At 55.4% G+C, this 17,356-nt stretch overlaps 1 protein-coding gene across 1 annotated transcript in view; it reads right to left on the bottom strand.

The window, feature by feature from the left end:
- Window positions 1-17,356, bottom strand: part of TTC7A (tetratricopeptide repeat domain 7A) — a 116,133-nt gene that overhangs the window by 4,166 nt on the left and 94,611 nt on the right. The window contains 1 exon segment of the mRNA XM_082747007.1: window positions 9,799-10,001. Coding sequence (XP_082603133.1) covers window positions 9,799-10,001 — 203 coding nt within the window.

Below are 17,356 nucleotides of genomic sequence, written 5' to 3'. Positions count from 1 at the left end.
TGTGGGTGTTTGGTAAGGGGCCAGATGTGGCCGCAGGCTAAACAGGGGTGTGTGTGTGTATGTGTGTGTGTGTGTTTGTGTGTGTGTCTTGCTCTGCTGGTTTTACTCAAGGTCTGCAGCAGGCTTCTCTGCATGTTTCTTGTAGAGAAAAGAGCCAGGGCTCCACAGCCAGAAGACCTAGCTAGGCTGGGCTGGAATCCCAGCTCTGCCACTGACAAGTGCAGTGACCATGGGCCACTGGCCTGTTTTCTCTGAGCTGTGGTTTCCTCATCTGTGAACCAGAGGACAGAATGGTTCTTCCTGGTAGGGAATTGTTAAGAGTCTGCGAGGATGAATCTGCAATCCTGTAGGCAGGGCCCACAGTGTGCTGACAGCAACGGGAAGTGTCCCCAGGATGAGCAGAGGGTCCTGTCAGAGTGAGGAGTAGAAGATGATTTCTCTAGAGGGCAAGGCTCCCTGTGGACAAAGACTCGGCCTGGGGTGGGGTTGGATCACATCCCCCATACCCTGGGGTGCTGACCTCAGAGCCTGAAAGGAGACACCGGGCTGGGGTCAGGCTGGGGCCCCGAAGCCCAGGGCCTGTAACAGGATCTGCTGCCACCTGCCTGAGACACCCGTCTGTTCCTGTTCGTGTTTGGTAGCAACTTGGAGCTGTTTGCTGCCTGACAACTGGGCAGGGCCAGCCTCAGGACGACGTGAGGTCTCACCTGCTCTGCCCCCAGCCTGGTGCTGTGCCAAGGGCCTGCCATCACCACCCCCTGCTCGGCACCCCCACCCTAGCTACCCAGAGAACAGGTCTCCAGGGAGATGGTGGGAACACCGTTCCACCCAAACGTCCCTGATGACTCTTCCCCACTCTGGCCAGGGGGCACCCTGAGCCAAGAGAAACCAGACCTGCCAGTAGGTGACTCAGCCTCTGACCCTCACCTGGGAGACGCCACAGCCAGGCGGCCGCAGCAGTCGGAAAGCAACGTGCGAGTTGCTCATGGCTGTTGAGCAACACACCTTTGAGAAGGGGCCAAGGTTACGGACATTCAGGGAGGGCAGGGCTATGGGGAAAGGCCCCGGAAATTCCCAACTTCATTCATTCCTCCTACCCTCCCTTCCTGGAGCTCAGGGAGGAGGGAACATCTGGCCTCATCTCAACTACCCAGGACCCTCCTCCTCCAGCAAGCCTCCCAGGATAGCACCTCCTGGCCATGCCATCGCCTTGAGGTTATGATTCATTACTGGTGGGCTCTCTTGTGCAAGCCATCTTAGGCTGAGAGGGGCAGGGTCCGTGGCTCCTGCCTGCTTGGCTATTCCCCACAAGTTGGCAGCTCAATAGAGTGCAGGTGGGAGGGTCCTGGGTTCTGAGCCAGGTATACCAGAGGCACTTAGGTGTGCGTGTTTGCTGACCTGCTTAGGGCCACAGGGACAGGCAGCCCGAGGGGCCCTCCCTGTTGGAAGATAAGGTTCTCTGGGGGTGGGGGGGAGGGGTACAAAGACTGCAGCCTGGGATGGGGATGAAGGAGAAGACAGGTCCCTCCTTCCTTTCTCAGTATTGCTACTTCTCAGTATTGCTACTACACACCATCTCACCTCATTAATTCAGTGCCTGACATTGTTGGCCAAGAGTGGAGGGGTAGCAGGAAGGTCTCGGCTGTATGTGTCTTTTTATTCTTCTGGGTTGGGGATGGGGGGAAGCTGCTGGGAAGCAGCCCCCAGCACTAGGCCAGCTGCAGGCCAGGCTGAGAGCTCCCTCCCAGTCCCTTCCCTCAAGTATTTATAGAAGTTATTTTGGGAATTTTCTTTCTGAGCTCAAGGCACATTCCTGGGATTCTGTAACAGCCTTTCCAGCTGGGAAGCAGGGAATCATTGCTGGAGCCTCCTGGTCCCAGGAGCCCTCCGCTTGGGGACCCTGGGCTGCAGGGAGGAGCCTGGGGTGGGGCCACCTCTGAGGTTGCTCCCCTCACCCATCCTGAGGCTGACACACCCTGCGGAGGAGGCCCACATTCCAGCCGGAGCTGAGGCGCTCAGGCCCTCTCCGGATGCCAGGTTCTCCCAGGTGTCAGCCTCAACCCGTCCAACCAGACTGGGAATGAGGTGTCTCTCCGGGCTGAGAACAGAGCCCACAGAGCACCACATCCCTCCTGGAGCTGGGGCAGCTCCAAGGCCCCAGGCTGGTCCCACCTCCCTTTTGGGAAAAGGGGCACAAATTCTTCTAGACCCCACCCAACATCTGGTTGACAAGCTCCCCTAAGCTTTCATCCAAAGAGGCCAACAGACTCACTTAGAGCCCAACTAGGTGGGGGTAGCAGAGGCAGCCGTGATCGTGTGGCAGAACCCATTCCTCCCTTCAGGCTCCTGCCTACCCCCACACTCCCAGGTGAGATGTTGAACACCAGTGGGCCTCTTGGTGGTGGTGGTGGGGTTGTCTGTCTTCAGAGAGCCATGGACAGACTCAAAGGTGAACACTAGCCTGAGGAGAAAGCACATCACCTCCTAGGGGGCTCTGCCTTTTCCCCTCCCACATTTTGGACTGGTTTCAGGCTCTGGGCCTCTGGAGGCTCTGACCACTCTAGGGCATAGGTGGGCCCTCAGGCCTCAGTCAGGAGCCCAGACTGTGGATGATCCAACTGAACACCCTGTGAGGAGGAGTGAGGGGGGCACCATCGCAGAAGCTCCCTTCTCTGGATGGGAGGCGAAGCTAAGGGGAGGGGGCTCCTAACCCACTGGACAAGGGGAAGGCTGGAGCCTGCTGTACCCTCCCATCACAGGGAGTCTTTCAGACCATTGATTTTGGAGCTAAATTAAGCCAAAAGTGATGTGGGAAACAAAGGCAGAAGAAAAATTATTAAATTTCCTTACCACCTACAGCCCATTGACAAGTCCTTGAAACAGAGTGAACTTCCTCTAGGGACTCAGCTGCCTCGATGTTGACACTTTGCTAAGGGCAAAGGGCAATCCCCTCCAGACCCCTCCCCTCCAGGATACCGTAAGCCTACTTTTACATATAAAAATTCCTCTGGAAACTTCCTTTATCTCTAAACCTAAGATATGTGTTGGCAATCATCCCCCAAGCATAAAGCCCACTGATATCCATCATTAGATGGTAAAAAATGACCTTTCCCCAACAATAGCTCAAGGTCCTGGAAACCTTGCTTCCAAAATTCCTTAGAGACTTACATTATCCCTAACCTCCTTTCAACTTGTAAGTATATAAGGGGCCACTCCTCGTGACCCCAGTGCAGCTCTTTCTGCCCACGGGTCCTGTCCCCGTGCTTTCATAAAATCACCTTTTTGCACCAAAGGGATGCTGAGGACTTCAGGAGCCCACACTTAAGCCCAAGGCTTTCGCAAAGTCTTGAGCCAGAGCCAAGGGAGCCTGCCTTCACCTTCTTGAAGGTCTCTGAGCCTGGGCTGGGGGCTGCACCAGCCCAAGAATGAGGTGGGTAGGCAAGGGCCTGAACCCTGGTGAGGCCACCGCTGGGGGACATGCCCCACACAGCGAGCCTCCAGAAATCCCTTCTCCCTCCCGCTCCACTCCACTCTACTTTCCCACCAGGGAATGCAGTCCTCAGGCAAGACTTGGGAGGGATGAGAGAGAGAACTCAGAATAAAACAACAGCACTAGGAGGCCAGATGGCCAACAAGACGTTCCTACCGAGCTTTCCTGCCAAATAGAGCAATGTTCCCTGTCTATCAGAGCTGGTGGGGCAGATGCAGATTCTATGGAGAGGAGCTGTGAGCATGCGTGCACACGTGTGTGTGTGTGTGTGTGTGTGTGTGTGTGTGAAGGACTCAGGGTTCCTGTACAGACAGCACAACACAGCACAAGACTTCTGGGCCTTCCCGTTCCTCCCAGCTGCCTGCGCGCTCCTAGCTACTTGCCATAGTTCAGGAAGCCAAAAAGGAGGGAGAAGCCTAGAGCAGGTGGGTTGTCCAAGACCCCAAGGCATCAGGCCCCAGGAACCAGAAACCCTGCTGTTCTGTGTGCTTACTGGCCTCAGCTGGCACCAGGGAACCTTCAGAGGGCCAGGTACTGGGTTTTACTCTGCAGCTGCTCAGGACACCTTTCCTCCTTCCAGTCAGGAAATAGGCTGAAGCAGCCTGGCCTGACAGAGGTCAAAGCAAAAGGCCAAGCAGGGCCTCCTCAGAACCTGGCCTTTCCTGCTCCTCCTCCCCAGCGGTCTCAGGTCCCCAGCAGGCCTCGTCTGCTGAAGAGACCAGCCTGGAAATGGTTCTCGCCCTCACCTCAGTCTCTGGCCTACTGAGCCCTGCTCTCAGCTAAGGTCAGCCTGGCCTTGCACTGTGGATACTCCTGTACCAGGCACACGGCATTTGGTCTGGGGTCCTGCACACCTCTGCCTTGGCCAGAAGCATCTAATGGGCTCAGTGAGGACCAAGAGGCTCTGCTACAGTGAATCTCTGGGGCTCGGCTCTGGGCCTCTACTTCCCTCTACAAACCCTCTACAAACCACGAGTGTCTGTTCCCAGCCTTCCATGTTTCAGCATGGAAAAGGTAAAAGTCACCCCAACTACTGGGCCATTAACTTACAGAATTAGTTAACTGAATAGAAACAGAGGACCTAGGTGTTTGGCATTGTGATGACCATTTTCCAGATGAGAACACTACGGTGCCAAGAGGTTGAGCAACTTGGTCATGGTGAAGCAGTAATATAGGCAAAGGGGGGCTTGGTCCAGGTCCATGAGACTCAGAACCGAGCTCCCACCTCCAGACACAAGCTGGCTCTCTGATTCTAGGGCTTAAATACCACCCCAGCCAACCAGCCCCAAACACAACCTCTGTGTAGCTCTGAGGCCCTGGTCCCTGCCCAGCTCCCCCTCCTCCCTTCTCAGCACCCAGCTGGCAGCCCACGGAAATCTGGACATCCAGATGTTCCAAAGTGGGACATCCTTTGACTGACATCCTCAATCAAAGGCTGAGCTTAGGCTTCGGCCCTCTGCCACCAAGTCTTTTACACAAATGGTGACAAAAATGCATGTTGATTTATCTTTTCACAGCACTTAGGTCATCTGAATGCTAAAAGCTTCTTTGGAAGTCACAAGGGCCTAAATTATTACCCCCATTAGACAGAAGGCAAAACAGAGCCAGTGTTCCAAGAGCCCTGGAACACGAAGGCTGTTAGGGCCGGCTCTTTGTGTCACGTGGGTCATCTCTCCTGTCCAGTCCTGCCCTCTAGGTGCTCTGTGCCACCAGAGCTCACCCGTATGGCCTTGGAGAGCAGAGCCTGCTGTGGGATTCCTGGAGCACCTACATGGGGCCCATCCCAGCGCCACAGGCCTGGGTGGGGCAGGGTGGGCCAGAGCCCAGGTTCTGGCTGATTCAGGCCCCACCTCAGGGAGAGGCCAGGATGGTGGTGGGCAGCTTCTGGGATGTGGGGGATGCTATGGCAAGCCCCAGCCTGGGGAAAGAGGGACCAGAGATTCCGGGGCCAAATGGGGCCGGTCACATGCTATGGCCATGCCCCTGAACCCCAAATGCACCGGAGAAATGAGCCGGCAAGCTCCACAGTGGGAGCGAGAGGGACCGAGTACAGGGAACTAATTCACTGCCACATGCTCATCAGGGCAACAGATGACAGAAACGCTGTCTTCCTGTCTTTCCAGGGGCATGTGGAGGAAGAATAGGCTGGGTCATGAGGCCAGGACTGCTTCAGAAATTATATCCCCAGGAATTACATCACAGGAGCCAAAGTTCATTCAGGGCAGTTTCCCTCTGGGGCTGGGGGGCCTGCAGAGGAAAGGGTTCTGGGGAGACAGGGCAACCAAAGCCTGGAACTCTGTCCCAAGAAGGAAGCATGACCACGGGCAGGGCCAACCAGGAGCAGGGAGTCCTGGCCAGAGAGGTGCCAGGAAACCCCAGAGCCTGTGGCTGGGAAAGCAGGGTGGGGTGCCGCCCACAAACACGGGGGGGGGGGGGGGGGGGGAGGCGGCATGCCTATCTACTTGCAGCTGAGGGTCTCAATGGTTTTCGGCAGTGAGACAGCCTGCATCGAAGCATCCATGCATGTGGCTCCGCCAAGGGGCGGGGAGAACAGTCAGTCTGTGGCCAGGGCTAGTGACCCTCCAGGACTGAAGTCTTCCTTGGAGGCTCTCCTTGGCTTGACCATTCTATCAGTCCCTCTGGCTTGCTTGCCTTCCCCGAGCGTCTCTGTTCCCTCAGATATGCAGAGAGCCTTCTGGGAGGCAGTGGGGCAGAGACAGGCTCAGAGAGAGAGGGCTGCAGCCCTGGATTCCTCACCACCACGCCCCCCGTGGAGTTCAAAGAACAGTGTCACTTGGGGGCCAACACCTCTGCTGATCTTGGGAAGGGCCATGCCTCCTTTCTCCTGTTTCTTCAGGGCAGGAAAGAAAAGTTCAGGTTTTCCCTTCTTAACAGGATACTTTTGCCCATAAATTCAGGGCTGAACACTCAGGTCGAGTGAGCAGGCTTTCTGGCTACTGGAAAGGGAGGTCAAGACGGAGCTGGCAAAGATGGTCAGGACCTGCCCTGAGGTTTCGATGGGAATTTCCATCTGTAGGGAGCACGGCTTTTTCTTTCTGCATCTGGCAGTCTCCAGAAGTGAGCTGGCCATCCATGAGCCCCATGGAGGAGGCAGCCCACAGGGCCAGGGCCCGATGGCACAGACTCCTCATGGGCACCGGAGAGGTATAGCTAAGCTGGTGTGTCCATCCCGTCTGCTGGGTGGGAAAGCCTGAGCTGAGCCCAGCATGGAGCCTGAACCATGGAAAGGCCTCCCATTCCTGCCAGGGTGGGGGGACGGGGGTGGTGGGCAGTAGGCCTGGGAAAGTAGAGAACCTGCTTCTGGGCCAAAGTTCATGTTCTTCAAATGTCTGCCTCCTAAGAGCAGTAGCCCAACACTCCCAAGGCTTCCTTTGGCCTGTCCCCACATTTCCTGTCCCATGCATACAGCCACAGGGAGAGGCCGTGAGGCGGGGCTCCTAGTATTCTATGATCTTGCTCTCCAGACTATAAAGCGGAGCCCGGCACCCACACAGCTCACCAAGGGATCCAGAGCTCTCCCAGCCCAGGCCAGGGGGGCTATGCTCTCAGAGGAGGGGCGCCTCTCCTATCCTTGCTCCCATCAGAGGCTAATGTCCTCATAGAAACACAGTGGTGTGGCAAGGCCAGGACATTGTCCTTGGGAATCTGCTTTGGCAATAACTGCATGGGGAGGGGATGGATACCAGTTTCCTTCCATGTTCCTTTCTCCAGATAATTCTCCAAGGATGCACCAACCTCCAGAATTCACAAAGGTTGAGACAACTGATGGGTCTCTCTCATTCTCTACTATTTTTACAGTGAATCCCTTACACAAAGGCCAAGTTGACTTAGACCGCCAGGGAGTGGCTTCCCTCATGTTGTACCATGGTGAAAAAGATCCCAAGGTCACACCAGTTGCCAGTGAGAAAAAGTGCTGTGATTGATTAGCAATGTCTGGACTGGGTGAGGAACTGGACAGCAGGGGCCTGTATGCTGTTTGCCTTCTCTGATGCTGCACTGTAGACCTCTAGAAATGTCACATCCTGTGATTAGCACTGGTCTAGGAACGACAAAGATTATTAGTCATCTACCAAAGGAGACATCAGGAATGTAGAAGTTATGCGTGCCTTTTCCTTAATTACCCAAGTGAATTAGAGCCAGAGCCAGGATGAGATCCCAGAGGTTCTGAGCCTGCAGCCAGCCTGGGAAAGACACTTACATCAGAGAACGCAGGAGATCAACATGCAAAGGTGTTCCTGTGTCTTTGGGCAAAGAGGGCTTTATAAATCTTCTCCAGGCTTGAAATTTGCTATTCTCCAGGCATATGTGTGGGCTGCCAGCAGGAACAGAACGTGTGGAAAGCCAACGGGTTGCCCACGCCAGAGCTGACTGCCCCTCTGCTTGTCTGTGACTTTAACAGTGGGCATGCCCGGCTCTGACTCGCTCTCATTTCATCCCCTCAGCCAGGCACCCCGGGGAAGAGAACAGGGGCCATTTCAGAAACATCTGTAGGGAGCCACTCTGGGCTGCTATTCTGTTACCATGGAAACCCGCCTCTGGAACTGGCCTCAATTTCAGGAAAACAGCTACAAACAATAATGAGCATAAATGAAGAATGGGCCACTGTTATTTCAAAATCGTACCTGTTACTGGACTTCATTGGGTTTTAGGGTCCGAGACGCAGGCTCTGCTCTGCAAGCGCAGGAGAAGACAGATGTCTCTCTGCCTGGCTGCAGGCCTAAGGACACAGCCCACATCCTCCCTAATCAAGTTTCTGGATGGGACCCCCAGGGAGGCATCTATCACAGGAGCTAATGTCTGAACTGCGGGAGGAAGGAGGATTTGCCTTGCAAAAAACAAACATTTGCTGAGCAGACTGCAAGGCAACACGCGGCCATGTGGAGGGGAACGCAGGCCAGGGTGTGACGTCACCGCGTGGGCGGTCTTCAGCTGACGCGGAACATTCACACATGTATGCCCAGGGCAGACATCCTTTAAGAAATCAAGCAGCAGGAATAACAGCTGAGCTGGGAGGCTCTAATCTGTTTTCAGGGGCTACTGGGGTTGGGAAGGACCCTATAAAGACCACCTGGCCCGGCTCCTCCCCCAAGTAGGATTTCTGTTCTCTTGGCAATGACCTCAACAGATACCTCCTGAGCTTGTACTTCTCCTATTCTTGAGAGCTATACTGTTGTTCCTGACACAGAGCGGAAATCGAACTCCCTGTGGCTGCTCCTTGGGAAGGAATCAGAACCCTTTTGGCAATGATAAGCCTGCAGCCATCTGGAGTCATTCTGACCTCTCTATGTTCTGCATGTGGCTGATGTTGGGGATGCCCTCCCCTCAGAGGATGCTCATTTGGGGCATCTGAGGTGGGACCTGCACCCTGATAGGGGAACACTGTGTTGCTAATGGGATGTTCCTAAATTATACTTCAAAAATCACTGTTGACACATGCCTATACACTCTCAGAGCATTACATTTATCCTGATAACCTGCTCTCTGAAAGCAGCTAAGGAAAAAAATAAATAAATAAAAGTAACTAAGGAAAGGAAGGAAAACCAGTTATCTCGCCGGTCTACTATACCAGCTGTCAGAGCAGGTATTCAATAAATGTTTCCTGCACCAGAGAATCCCCATTGCATAGATAAGTCAACCCGAGGCTCAGAGATGGGGGCCAACTTGCTCACGATCTCCTGGAAAGAGAATGGCAAGGCCAAGCCAAGAACACCAGCATCCTACTCCCAGCCTTCCAGACCTTCCCATAGAAAGTCACCGAACAGTGGGCACCCAAGTCCTGAGTGTCACGTCCCAGGACTGGGGCCTGCTGGGCCCTCTAACCCACCCCCCAGGGGCCATTTTCCATGTGTGCTCGAGCAAGGCCTGCCGTGACAGCCCACCCATGACATCCCCTGAATGCCAGCCAGCAAAGAGACACGGAGCTCCTTTAAAGTGGGAGCGGTAGCCCAGTGAGCATCGAGGGCCCGAGGACTCCCAGAAAGCCAGGCATTTTGCCTGGAGTGTCCAGGACAAGGAGCTGAGGAGGAATCCCTTTGGGGTTACACTGCTTTACAGAAGCTTAGAGCAAAAAGGAAGTCATAAATATCAACCCATCCTAGATTTTTCATCAACTCAGGCAGGCTCTGACAGAAGGGGAATGGCCTGCCTCCACAAACTGGTTTGCTCTCTCCCAGCAGAGCAGGTAGGGGGCCACCTCCCTGCAGACAACAGGGCCCACGCAGACGGTAGAGGGGGTGAGAGGGGAGGAGGGTCCCCGAGGCCCCTCTCGGGGCTGGGGACTGACTCACCAGGCTGTGCATGATCCGCACACCATCAGGGTTCACTGTGAGTGCCTCCTTGTACAGCTGCTCAGCCTCCTCCAGGTTGCCCTTCATCTCAGCAAGCCGGCCCCGCATGTAGAGTACCGAGTGCGAGGTGGGGAAGAGGCCCGCCGCCTCTTGGATGCAGAAACCTGCCTCCTTGAGATGTCGCTGCTCCATGAACAGCTCAGCTGTGAAATCAGGACAGTGGGAGGTGACCATGGGAGGAAAAGTCAGAGGCAGAGGCCCCCTCCCCACATCTGACCATAAGCCCCCAGAGTTCGAGGGTCTCAGGTGATGGGAACCTCCCCTGGAGTCACGGCAGCATGGGCCACAGCTGGTTCCAGGCTGTGGAGGCAACAGCAGGGGACGGTTGCTGAGGGCTCGCTTGGTATCAGGCATAAACTGTCTCCACCGACACGACAGCCTGCACACCAAGCACTTCTATTAACCTGCCTCAGGGAGGGGTTCACTGGGCACAGAGAGGGTAGGGAAGCTGCCTAAGGCCACAGGGAGAGTCTGTTGTGCACCTGGGGTTGGCATCAGGCTGACTTCCAAGCTTGGCAGTGGGGGCACAAGTGGTATGTGTAAAGGTCAGTGGCTTTCTGCAGTGCCCCTCTGCCTGATGACCACGAGGCTGGGTGTAGGGATGGAGGCTGGTCAGGATGAGGCAGGTGCGATCTCCCTAAGGCCCACACTCCTGGAGACGGATAGTGGGCCAAAGCCTGCTCCCAAGTGTCTTCTCTCACTTACTCCTCCCAAACGGCGCTCTCATGGGCCCTGGGCCCTGTGCTAACAAACTAGGCTGGCGGGGGGGCGGGCCTGCACCTCACTCTAGTCCCTCCATAGAAAGGGGCAAGACAGCACTGGGCTTCCAGCAGCTCCAGCCTCCCTCCAAAGCTCAGGGCTTTCTGCCACAGCAAGAGAACAGGGGATGCTCATGCCTTTCACCAACAAGCTCGGAAGAGCTGTCCTATAACCAGTTGGCCTTCCTCCCCTAGATCACTGGAAAATGGGGCCATCTCTGATCCCAGGCCAACTCACATAAAGACATACTTCAGATCCACACCCAGAGCATGCACTTTTTAGAAACAGACTGCCTAGGCGGGCAGCTCGGTCATGGCCCGCTCAGCCTTCCTCTCCTGGCAGCCCCGGGCTCGGCTGCCCCTCCCAGGGCTGGGGCCCGAGCGCAGATGGGAGCACAGAAGGGCACGCAGAGCCTGGCTGGTGACTGTGCCAGGAGCTGTTCCTAGCACTGGCCAAGGGCTGAGGTTACACTAATTCAGGTTAGGTCTAGGGTGGGGTGGGTAATAGACATCCCCAAAGAAACTCCCAGAAAGAGGTGGAAAAGCCGGACCCAGGCATCATGTCCTGCAACAAGCTGCAGGAAGGAAGCCTAAGGCCTTGACTGCAGCACACGGCACTTGGGGTAATCAGCATGAGTGTTGCCTAAGGTTCATTGTGTAATCAAGAAGCTTTCCACATCCTATAAGATGACAGAGGCCTTTTTCAGCAAGGGGACTCTTTTCCTCTGGTGGAGATGAGAATTTGGAAGAATTAAGTAAACACAGAGGAGCCAGGCCCCCATTATCAGGCCAGAGAGAAACTCAGGCTCTTGTCCCCATAGACAGCCTGAGAGGCACAGTCCCAAGGCAGAAAGCACGGGAAGGTGAGGCCAGGAAGGGCAGGCTTTGAGCCAGGGCCTTGCTGGGAGGGCTGGCCAGAGCTCAGGGTCTTGTCTAGCCCGACCTAGGCTCTCCTCCCCTCTCTTCTGCTGTTGTGTTCCCTTCCGGAGCTGCTGCTTGGGGCTCTGAGCAGGCTGGCTTTGTAAGTGAGGGTCCAGTGTACAACTATTACGTACTGACCATGTGCCTGGCCCTTCCAGGAGAAGGAGAAAGAGTGGAGGTGGAGGGAGGTGGGACAGCTGAGCAACCAAACCGCTGGAGTGAGCCAAGGCAATGTAATGACAGGTGCCAATTCTGAAAGCTCAGGAGGAGTCAGGTCAGCTGTGCTGGTGTGGTCAGGGAAGTCTTCCTGGGGGAGGCAATATTTGAGCTGGGGCCTGAAGACACAGGGGCAGTTGGACTGACACAGAGAAGGGAAGCTGTGCCAGCCCAGATGCCCCTTTCTATGGAGTTCCATAACCGAACTCCCCAGGGTTACTGGGGGCAAGGGGAGAAGCAGAAGGAAGCGTGAGGTGTGAGTGTTGGGGGCAGGGAGGATGCTTCCTCTACCACCAGGAGCTCAGAAGCTCAGCTCAGAGGCTAGGCCCTCCACTCCCCTCACCCATGCCCAGCAGGCCTGGCACACCTGCCGGCCTCATCCTGCCCCTGCTCATTAAACTGTTTACAACTCTCTGGCCTGCCTTCTGAGTCCTTGTCTCAGGAGGCTGTTTCTCGTCTCTCCCTTGGGGGCTCCTCCTAGTGCCTTCATATCAACAGATTTCAATTACAGGGATCCCCATCTCCCTCTTTCCTCGGGTCCCTGGGCCTTGTTGGGCTGGCCACACACCAAAGAACATGCCCGGAAAAATAGGTAGGGCTGCTTTGGTCCGATGGACTTCATTACCAGTTAGGCAGGAAACCAGATGACACAGAACAGAGCCAGCGAAGTGAGGTCTCCTGAGGGCTCCTGGCCGCCTTGCACACAGTCCCTGGCACACTCCGCCTCCAGGGCGGGGCCTCTGCCCTGCAGCCAGACCCACAGATCTGGGGGCTGCAGGGCACCCCTTCTTCCCAGCCTCAGCGTCCCCGGGCAACTGTTTTACCAAACATGGTGCTCCCCAGCCAGCCAGCATCAGCTCCAGCAGGAGCCGCACGTGGCACCGTGCCCGTCCACTGCCCTGATTTCTCGACCTCCCGGCCTTAACTGCTGGGGCCCCAAGGTACCCACCCATCCCGGCCTCTTCCCAGCCAGGGCTGGAGCAGAGCTCCCGGTTACCGGACTTGGCTTCTCACAGTCCGGGCCACCACCCTGGCAAACAACCCTTGCTGTCCCCAGCACGGAGGGGCCTCTCCCTTCCCCTCAGCGCCTTCTCTCCCCCTCCATCGCGATTTCCCCACTTCTCTCATCTTCCTGTCTGCCTACCCTTGACCTCCCCTCCTGCCTCTGTGTCCCAGCTTTCCTCCCTCTTCCACCCGCCCCCCTCTGTGCTGCTCGAGGCAGGCTCCAAATGGAAAACATCTGTTCCCTGGAGCTTTGCAACAGTCCCTTTTATTATTTTTTTCTCTGAGGCATCCTGATCTAACCCTGCACCCAGAGCTGGTTCCAGTCTTTCTGTCAGAGCCAAGCCCCATCCCACCCCCAGGATGGGGGATGAACCCACTCTCGATGGGCTGTTTGCACACACTCTTGGCAGGGAGGGCCTTGCCCCGGGGTCTCCTCCTGAGCAGAGGGGCAGGGTGAGGGAGGTCAGGGTCAGGTCTGCGGCCTTTCAGGGGCCTCCCTGCGTGAGAGGTGCTTCCTGAAGACCCTCCGTAAGACCTCAGAAAGGAGGGGCACCCAGGCTAAAGGCAGAGGCACCTCAGTGGGAAGCTCAGGAAGTTAAGGTTAGGCCCTTAGCTAGCCTTGAACTCCAGAGAGGATCACCAAAACTGCCCCCTAAAGGACACAAGCGTCCTCCCCACAGAGCAGACCTTCAGGACATATGGACACCCAGAATAAAGGAGAAGGAAGAGAGGCAGACAAGGAAGGAGAGAGGCAGCTAGGGAACCAAGAGAATAAGAGAGAATCCAAAGGTCTAAAGGCATTCTGCAGGTGGTCTGAGACCCTCCACCTCAGGGACTCAGAGAGGGGCCCAATCTTCCTCCAGCCACAAGGGAGTCAAAGCTGTAGGGCCTGGGCTCGCAACTTCCTATCCCCGAGTGGCAGCTGGGAGGTGGGGGTGCCGTTGAGAAGAGAAGAAGAAAAAGCCCAAGCAAGGGAAGAGGGGACGTGGGAAGAAGGCACAGAAGGCAGGAGGAAGAAGGGCGGGGAGCTGGGATGGAGGGGAGTGTGAGGGAAGATGAAGAAAGGCACGAGAGGTGAGGGAACAAAAGCACAGGAGGAGCATGTGGGACCAAGAGTAAGGCAGAGCTGCTCCCTTGGCTGTAGTTCTTTTTTTGGAGAGGGGAGGGGGAGAGAGAGAGAGAGTAAGGGTGGGGGAGGGACAGAGGGAGAGGGAGGATCTTTTCCCTTTTTTTTGAGAGGGAGAATCTTAAGCTGCGCTGACACGGGGCTCGGGGCTCGATCTCACAACCCTGGGTTCACAACCTGAGCTGAAACTGAGTCGGACATGTGAATGTCTTCCTGAGCACCCAAGCGCCCCTCCCTTGACTATAATTTTATGATGAAGATGATCTTTTGGCTCAGCTCCGGCCACCCCACCCCAGTTCCCCAGTCTGCCCAGCTCACATCCAGGGTAGCTTTTACCTACCCGTGCCCAGGACCTCCTGAGGACTGTCTCCATAGGTGGTCCCCACTCTGAGCTGCCTTGAGCACAGGTGCTCTGCCCATCCTACAGGCTCTCTGGGCATAGATCCAGCCTGGACGGGGGGCTGTACTGGCTCTTGCTTGACGCATCTGTTTAGCAGCTGCGGCTCTGTGCCCAGTGCCCAGACACTGTGAATCTGGCATTTGGGAGCCGAGACTCAGGTCAGCTTCCCCGGACCGAGTGAAAGCCCATGGCTGCCTAGGAATGCCCTGGACCTCCAGGGCACGGGAACCCTTCCTTACATCTCTCTCCCTCCCTCCAGCACACTATTAGCTCCCAGAGACACGAGCTGCAGTGACAGAGGGAGGTGGGCCATCTTGCTCTTCCAAGAGGCACCTCTTGACATGTGGACATGGGGGCATCTGTGAGGCCTTGTGCCATAATCACACGGACCCGCTGCCAAAGAGGCAACATTCCTGGAACTCATCTCTCAAGGGGAAGCCCCCTGTGATGTTTGTCACATCTGACTGGAATAGGACAGAGGCCTGGTGAGGGCAGGCAGAAGGACAAGAGCTAGGAGAGGAAGGGTACCATCTCCCAACCTAAGTGGAGGGACTGATGGGGCTGCAATAGTCCAGGGTGTGATTCAACCTGAATGAAAGCTGGGGGACAAGCACCTTTGGAAATGAAAAGGGAGGACATTCTTCCCTTCCTGCGCATTTGCTGTAGGGGCTGGAATCATTAGTTGGGGTGGGTGGGGGTAGGGATGCTGGTGAGGACACTCTCAGCCTAGGTCAGGTAGGACGAGGTTAGGGAGAAGTTTTTGCCTCAGGGATGTGGTCGCAGCAGCCCTCCCTAAGTGCTCGGCACATGCTTGCTGCTGATGGCTTCTGGAGTGCAGACGCTCCGGAATCCTCCGATGCTCAGAAGGGAAATCCTGGGACACTTTCTTACTTCCCTTTCTGGATGTGGCAGGCGTCCCTCAGTCTCTTCTCCCTTTCTCCGATAATGACAGAGCCCCTTTTTCATAGGGCATACAGACAGCCAGAAGAGCGATATTTCCCAGAGTTCTTTGCAGCTAGGTGTGGTCATGTGACGAAGTTCTGGCCAGTGGATCATGATGGAAACTGATGTATGCAAATTTCACACTAAATCCTTACAGGGAGGGACTGTCCCCTTCTCCTACTCTTGCTAGTTATGCCTTGGAAGGTGAATGTGCTGAAGGTGAATGGGCCACAGGGGTGAGAGTGACACCCCATAGAGAACAGAGCCCACACAATGGAAGGAACCTGGGTCCCTGGACCAGGAGAGCAGAGCTGTCATCCCAGTCAAGGGCACCATCTCTGAATTGTTATGAAAGGACAACAAAGTGTCTACCTTGCAGAAGTCCCTGCGATTCTGGATCGGTCACACACACCCAAACCTGTCTCTCTCTCTCTCTCTTTTTTTTTTTTAAAGATTTTATTTATTTGTTAGAGAGAGAGGAGAGAGAGTGAGCACAGGCAGACAGAATGGCAGGCAGAGGCAGAGGGAGAAGCAGGCTCCCTGCCGAGCAAGGGGCCCGATGTGGGACTCCATCCCAGGATGCTGGGATCATGACCTGAGGCGAAGGCAGCTGCTTAACCAACTGAGCCACCCAGGCGTCCCCCAAACCTGTCTCTTGATACCACACTGCCCAACCCTTACCTGGCGCCACATTCAAAGCATTCAGATTTTGTTCTCAAGAGTTTTCCTGGGGCTGAATATCTTAGGATAACGTCCAGAGAAGAAAGGCTAATGTGCAAATTACTGAAGGACATGTATTTATACTGATAATTCCCACGCCTGATTACAAGCTTCAGGAAGTTAACCTTCCTGGAGTTACGAGACTATACTAGCACCCCGAGCATAAAGCCACATACCTGAACCATGGAAAGCAGGCTTGTGGAATGCAAACACATGTTCATTTGCTGCTGGTAGGAGACACCGCACAGCAATAAAATAAAGACCTTGGGAGTTCCAGAGTAGACAACGCACAACTCCGGGATCTGATCATCACCTCACTGATCCACATGGTGAAGGCCCCGTGTGGGCACAGCCTTCTACCCGAGGCACATGGACGGGCTGGGGTTCCAGTGTGCCTCTTGGGAGCCGGGCTGGCTCCATGTCTTAGAAGAAGACAGGGGGCTGCTTGCCTAAGGGGAGGGCTTGCTTCATATCTCTCTGGAGTTTCAACCTTTCTCTTGCCACTTAGGACACAACAAGCTGGCTGGGGAGCATGACCTTCACATATTCCTAGCCTCCTAAGGGACCCTGATACGCTAACTGGGGCCATGTTTGCATTATTAAAATGCTTCCCTGTTTAGCCTGTGCAACCTGGTCCAATTTCTTTCCCCAGATTCAGAACCTCGGGTGGGAGAGTAGGCGGAGGACTGCACAGTAATGGGGCCATATGTGAAATCCAGGGAGTGGAAAGCCTTAGATTCCCAGTGAACCATTTTCTGCCTCTAACTTGCAATGTGTGCTCGGCTCAGGAACTTTCTACCTGCAGCCTCCTCTGCGTCTCCCATGGAGGTGGGGGGTGTAGGTGCCAGCCCCTGGGGAGAGATGGGCTCCCATCAGGGTAACCAGAAAATCGGGGAGGAACTTCCCTGAGCACCTACTATGTGCCCCACATGGTACCAACTGCTTTAATCATGAGCTCATTTTAGATCAGGACAGGCCCTAGGGAGCTGGCATTAGAACCCAGCCGTGGGTGATCCCAAGGTTGTCTGTGTCCCCAATAGTAACTGACCCTTACATTCCATGCCAGCAGTGATGCCCTTACCTATCAAGAGGGACTGTCACCTGAATGGCCACCTCAGGGTTACCAGCCCTCTACCATCGTGAACTATACCCCCAGACCTCATCTCTTCTCCAGCAATTCCATGAGCTTTCTGGGGTCTGAGCTAGTTTTACTCAGGGGAGGGTGGGCAAGAAGGACGGACGGGGCCTGTATTTGAGACTAAGAAAGCCTTCTTAGTCATCTGCACTGTCTTTCTTCAAATCTTCTTACATTTGTATTTGCTGCTGGAGAGCCTCCCCCGAGGCAGGCCCTGTCCCCATGTGGTGGAGAAGGAAACCCACAGCCAGACAAATGAAGTGACTCTTCTTGGA

The sequence above is a fragment of the Mustela nivalis genome (genome assembly GCF_964662115.1).
Source record: "Mustela nivalis genome assembly, chromosome: 8".
In the NCBI taxonomy this organism is placed as follows: Eukaryota; Metazoa; Chordata; class Mammalia; order Carnivora; family Mustelidae; genus Mustela; species Mustela nivalis.
The sequence above is the reverse complement of the archived record's forward strand: the minus strand, read 5'-3'. Positions and strand labels throughout refer to the sequence as shown.